At 35.2% G+C, this 5,520-nt stretch overlaps 1 protein-coding gene across 1 annotated transcript; it reads left to right on the top strand.

Moving 5' to 3' along the window:
• Positions 1–232: 232 nt before the first annotated feature.
• On the top strand, positions 233–5,077 carry LOC134259662 (uncharacterized). The gene is made up of 5 exons (XM_062742259.1): positions 233–488; positions 2,165–2,188; positions 2,340–2,528; positions 4,076–4,177; positions 4,661–5,077. The coding sequence occupies exons 1-5, from the start codon at positions 334–336 to the stop codon at positions 4,728–4,730; spliced, it is 540 nt and encodes a 179-aa protein (XP_062598243.1). The 5' UTR covers positions 233–333; the 3' UTR covers positions 4,731–5,077.
• Positions 5,078–5,520: the final 443 nt, after the last annotated feature.

The raw sequence follows: 5,520 nt of genomic DNA, 5'->3' as shown, positions 1-5,520 counted from the left end.
TCGACCTCGCCTCTCATAATCAAATGGCCAACTTCTTTATGATCATGTATTTATAAACTTTATGCACGTTCTGATTTTTATTTTTATTTATGCATTGCTTATGCTATACATATGACTGAATTCGGTAATTCTTCCTCATTTCGTCTCCGTCTTCTCTCCGATAGGATCATCCGGATTTCCCTTCTCCATACACATTGGTTTAGATTTAGTACGATGGATATGTTTCCGATGTAAATTTATATATATAAAAAAATTCTTTGTTACTTTATTCATGTTATTAGTTCATAAATTTGCCTAAATTTGAAGTTATGACAGAATCTGGACTGTGACAAAATGGAGGAAGACTTCAACCCACCAACAGTTTGTCCAGACGGCAGATGCCGGGATCTGACCGATGATTTCATCTACATCGTTATCGTTCCCCTTCTCATCGTTCTCATCGTGGCTGCTGTCCTCGCTGTGGTGTTGTTTCGTCGGAAGACTAAAAGGTTTATAGAATTTTCTCATATAACTTAGAGTTGCTAGAATAGAGATCAAAAGAATTAAGCATGAGAACATAAACATATATATGACTTATATGTATTATCATAGGCGTCGGAACCGGGGGGGGGGGGGGGGGGGGGGGGCTAAGCCACTTTTTTGCAAATATACACATAATATAGGCAATGAAAAGTGAGGTTGACCCCCCCCCCCCACTTTTTTGCAAATATATACATAATATACAGGTCCAGTACAATCACTAGATTTAGCTACGTACTAGGTAGAATTACCTACGTAGCTTTATTTACCTACCTCAGGTAGCTTTATTTAGCTATTTCAAGGTAAGCCACTTTTTTGCAAATATACACATAATATAGGCAATGAAAAGTGAGGTTGACCCCCCCCCCCACTTTTTTGCAAATATATACATAATATACAGGTCCAGTACAATCACTAGATTTAGCTACGTACTAGGTAGAATTACCTACGTAGCTTTATTTACCTACCTCAGGTAGCTTTATTTAGCTATTTCAAGGTAAGTTTTCAAAAGTTTTCTTTTTATTAAAAAGAGACAAAAAGTCGCAATTAAATGACTATTGAAATTTATTCTAGGGAGGCTTAAAAAGGCAATCCAAAGCAGAGATAGTTTATACATTACTGCGTTTGGACAATTTAGAGCAAAACATGTAATTCCATTGTTTGGTTAGCTGTCCGTGCAGTTAGGCATGACTGAGTATGATTACTTCACATTGTGCTGAATAATTACTGACCTATTATCGTGTTAACCGGAACTGGACTTCTTTGTCATTTCATCCAAGGGGTAATGTTCTAACTGTCATACATATTAGCCCCAAAACTTTCAGAACTTTGATTGCAATTGCGCAGAAAAAGACATTTTTTCAAGAGGGATTTTTTCATGAGAACGTTTTCAGATGAGTTCAAAGTTGTAAATGATCACTGCATCAAAATAATATTTTCTGCACACCCTGAGAAAAATGCTTTTAAATAGAAATAAACCAATTTGGTAGCTAAATAAAGCTACCTCAGGTAGGTAAATAAAGCTATGTAGGTAAATCAAGCTACGTAGCTAAATCTAGTGATTGTACCAGACCTGATATAGGCAATGAAAATTGAGGTTGACCTTTTATTGTTGGATTAGCGTGCTCCCCCCCCCCCCCCCCCCACACACACTTTCAATTAGTCTCCCCTTTCAATTTGATTCCGACGCCTATGATTATAATGGACAGATAAAAATTCAAATTGATCAGTGTGGATGATTTGAACATATGAATTGCCAAAAAAAAAAATTACAATAAATAAAATTTAGTGTTGCTTGCCCAACCTGTTTATTTCAAGCAGTTGTAGCTTTTAGGCTTTTGGGCCGCATGGATATTGGATATGATTCTGTTGCCTCTTCTGATAAAGGACTGCAAACCAAATTTTATCTGTGCGAGAAATATCAACAAGTTTCACAGCCTATTTAACTTGCGAATATATTATATTTATAGAGAATGTTTCCTCAGTTGTAAAAATTAATACATCCAAAATGTATTCAAAATATATAATATAAAATATGGCGCAAATAATAGTTGGTTTACATTCAGTAATATAAGTGAGAGAAAATGGTGTTACACTTAATTAAACTGAACAATATTGTGACATTGCTTTTTGTTTTCTTTTACAGAGTTGAATCTCCGGAAGAAAATGGGCAAGTACATTGTAATACCTTGTGTAAAAAGTTTAAAGTTTAGAGCCAAAATAAATTGAATCAGTTGCATTTTCATTTATCAGATATTTGTAAAGTACTTTGAGTGCTATAGCATCTTTTTATAAAATTGTTCTTGCTTATTTATAAACAGTGTTCAGCTGGCCAGGTACAATTCAATTCGCCGAGCTTCACAAAACATCAGAGAACTGTCCAATCACAGGGATTCTATGCTGTCAACAAGTAGAAGTGGGTCAATGTCATTCATAGATGCAGAGAGGCCCCAAAGAGGGGGTCGGCCATCTAGAAATTCTACCTACTCTGCACCCTCCACACTTCAGAGGTAAATCACTCTTTTAAGTAGAGATGTGAAAAAGATATTAAATTCATTTGCCTTTTTACTCTGCATTACTTATGAGGTAAAGTATCGTATGAAAGAGTCATAGGGAACTTACGGATGTGTATCAGGACCCTCAAAAACTTTGAAAATATAGGCATGTTTATGCATATTTAAAAACAATTTTAAGGTTTTTTACCCCTCCCACCATGAAAAAAAGAGAGAGAGATAAATTTTAAAAAATAACAACCACTTATGACCTTTTCTATCATTTTTAGCTCACCTGAGCTGAAAGCTCAAGTGAGCTTTTCTGATCACATTTTGTCCGTCGTCCGTCTGTCCGTCTGTAAACTTTTAGGAAACTTACAGGAAAATTCTTAAAAAATCTTCTTCTCAAGAATAGCAAAGCCATAATTGATCATATTTATATGGAAGCATCCTCAGGTAGTGTAGATTCAAATTTGTTCAAGTCATGACCCCCGTGGGGTAGGGCGGGGCCAAAATGACCGACCACAGTTTTGCATAGAAATATATAGGAAAATTCTTTAAAAATCTTCTCAAGAATAGCAAAGGCATGAATGGTCATATTTATATGAAAGCATCCTCAGGTAGTGTAGATTCAAGTTTGTTCAAGTCATGACCCCCGGGGGTAAGGCGAGGCCAAAATGGCCGACCAAAGTTTTACATAGAAAATTATAGGAAAATTCTTTAAAAATCTTCTTCTCAAGGATAGCAAAGCCATAATTGATCATATTTATATGGAAGCATCCTCAGGTAGTGTAGATTCAAGTTTGTTCAAATCATGACCCCCGGGGGTAGGGTGAGGCCACAATGGCAGACCACAGTTTTACATAGAAATATATAGGAAAATTCTTTAAAAATCTTCTTCTCAAGAATAGCAAAGCCATGATTGATCATATTTATATGGAAGCATCCTCAGGTAGTGAAGATTCAAGTTTGTTCAAATCATGACCCCCTGGGGTAGGGCGGGGCCAAAATGGCCGACCACAGTTTTACATAAAAATATACAGGAAAATTCTTTAAAAATCTTCTTCTCAAGAATTGCAAAGCCATAACTGATCATATTTATATGGAAGCATCCTCAGGTAGTGTAGATTCAAATTTGTTCAAATCATGACCCCCAGGGGTAGGGCAGGGCCACAATGGCCGACCACAGTTTTACATAGAAATATATAGGAAGATTCTTCCATAATTGATCATATTTATATGGAAGCATCCTCAGGTAGTGTAGATTCAAGTTTGTTCAAATCATGACCCCCGGGGATAGGGCGGAGCCAAAATGGCCGACCACAGTTTTACATAGAAATATATGGGAAAATTCTTTAAAAATCATCTTCTCAAGAATAGAAAAGCCATGATTGGTCATTGGACTATTTTTGGATTTAAACTTTTCAATAATGAACCAATTGCTACTTATTCCTAGCCACAGTGCTCAGGTGAGCGATGTGGCCCATGGGCCTCTCATTAAAGAATTTCTGTGTGTGCCTCTGTTCTAAATTGAAATTGATTGGTATTATTCAAATTTCTTTCAGAGAAAGAAGACATACAACATCAGATGAAAGAACCTCCCCACCCACCTATACAGAACTATTCTCTTCTTTTGGTCATCCCCCAAGGGACAATCACTCTGACAGGTAAGATAGTAAAAGCACTTATTTTGGGGGTTTAAATTTTGTGGGCAAAGAAAAAAGGTCTATTCATCAGGATTTGATTTCATGGTTGACAAAGTGTTGATTACAAAATTTGAAATTTTACATTTTGTGGATGGCATAAATTAGTGTTTCACTTCGAACCACTTAAAAAACCAAAAAATTAAAACCCAATAAAAGTAAGTAAATACACTGTATAATAGTGTGTCTTAATTTCTTTGAGGCAGAAGTCTCTTTGTAGCATAGTTTTATTTTGTAAGCTTGTATAGATTTAATTTTACTCACTTTATTTCGCATTAAATTAAAATATCTGATTCATGACTTACTGAAATCCTCAGTACATTTATCAAAATTGATTATAGAAATTTGCCAATCATGCATGATGCCCACTTGTATATCATTTGTATCATGATAGTATATTTTAAAAAATTAATATTCAATACAGTATACATATTTAAAACTTTGCAGATCTAGTCTTCGAGTTCCATTGGTCTATTATCAACACAGTGGAGAAGAAAGAGCAGTAATCCATAATTAGGGCCCCGCAAGGATTTGCGGGTGCCCTATAGTAATCACTCTGTCTGTCCGTCTGTCTGTCCGTCTGTCTGTCCGTCTGTCACTCTTCCGTCCACAAATTTTCTGTTTTTTTCTAATAACTTTTTTTATGGTTGCCCAATCAAGTTTAAATTTGGTATGGTAGTTCAATAGGCAGAAATACATATTTTGATGCTAAATTTAATTCTCTATGTCTTCTGGTTTGGAGCTGGGGTGGTGGGGTAGATTCCTTAACTATGCATAAGAATGAACTTGCAACTTTTTTTATGGTTGCCCAATTAAGATCAAATTTGGTGCAGTAGTTCAGTAGGCAAAAATACATATTTTGATGCTAAGTTTGGTTCTAAATGTCCCTTGGTTTGGAGCTGGGGTGGTGGGGTAGATTCCTTAACTTTATATAAGAATGCATTGGCAAAGAGAGATAACTGCTGAAGTTGTTCCCATTCAGTAAACTGAATGCTTCTAGGAGCCCCATGGGATTAATTAGCTTTCCTCCGGAAGAAAATTCAGAGCATTATCTTTATCTGTCACATTGAGATTAATTACCACCTCTGTCTGCAAATGAAGTTTGTTTTGAAGTTAAATCAATTTGGAATGCTATGAACACTCTGAAATGTGGATGATTTAAATATAATTTTTTATTTATTTTTGTTTGATAGTTATGATTTCATTGAATTCTAAAAAAAAAAAAAAAAAAATTGATTAAAGAAGATTTTTTATTTACCAGGGTACTTTTTTTTCTCACTTTTTTCACTTTTTTTTTTAAATATATT

Source organism: Saccostrea cucullata, unplaced genomic scaffold (genome assembly GCF_032062105.1).
Source record: "Saccostrea cucullata isolate Sc308-1 unplaced genomic scaffold, CSIRO_AGI_Scuc_v1 ctg1235, whole genome shotgun sequence".
Taxonomy (NCBI): domain Eukaryota; kingdom Metazoa; phylum Mollusca; class Bivalvia; order Ostreida; family Ostreidae; genus Saccostrea; species Saccostrea cuccullata.
Note: the sequence above shows the minus strand (reverse complement) of the source record. Positions and strands in the feature narration are given on the sequence as shown.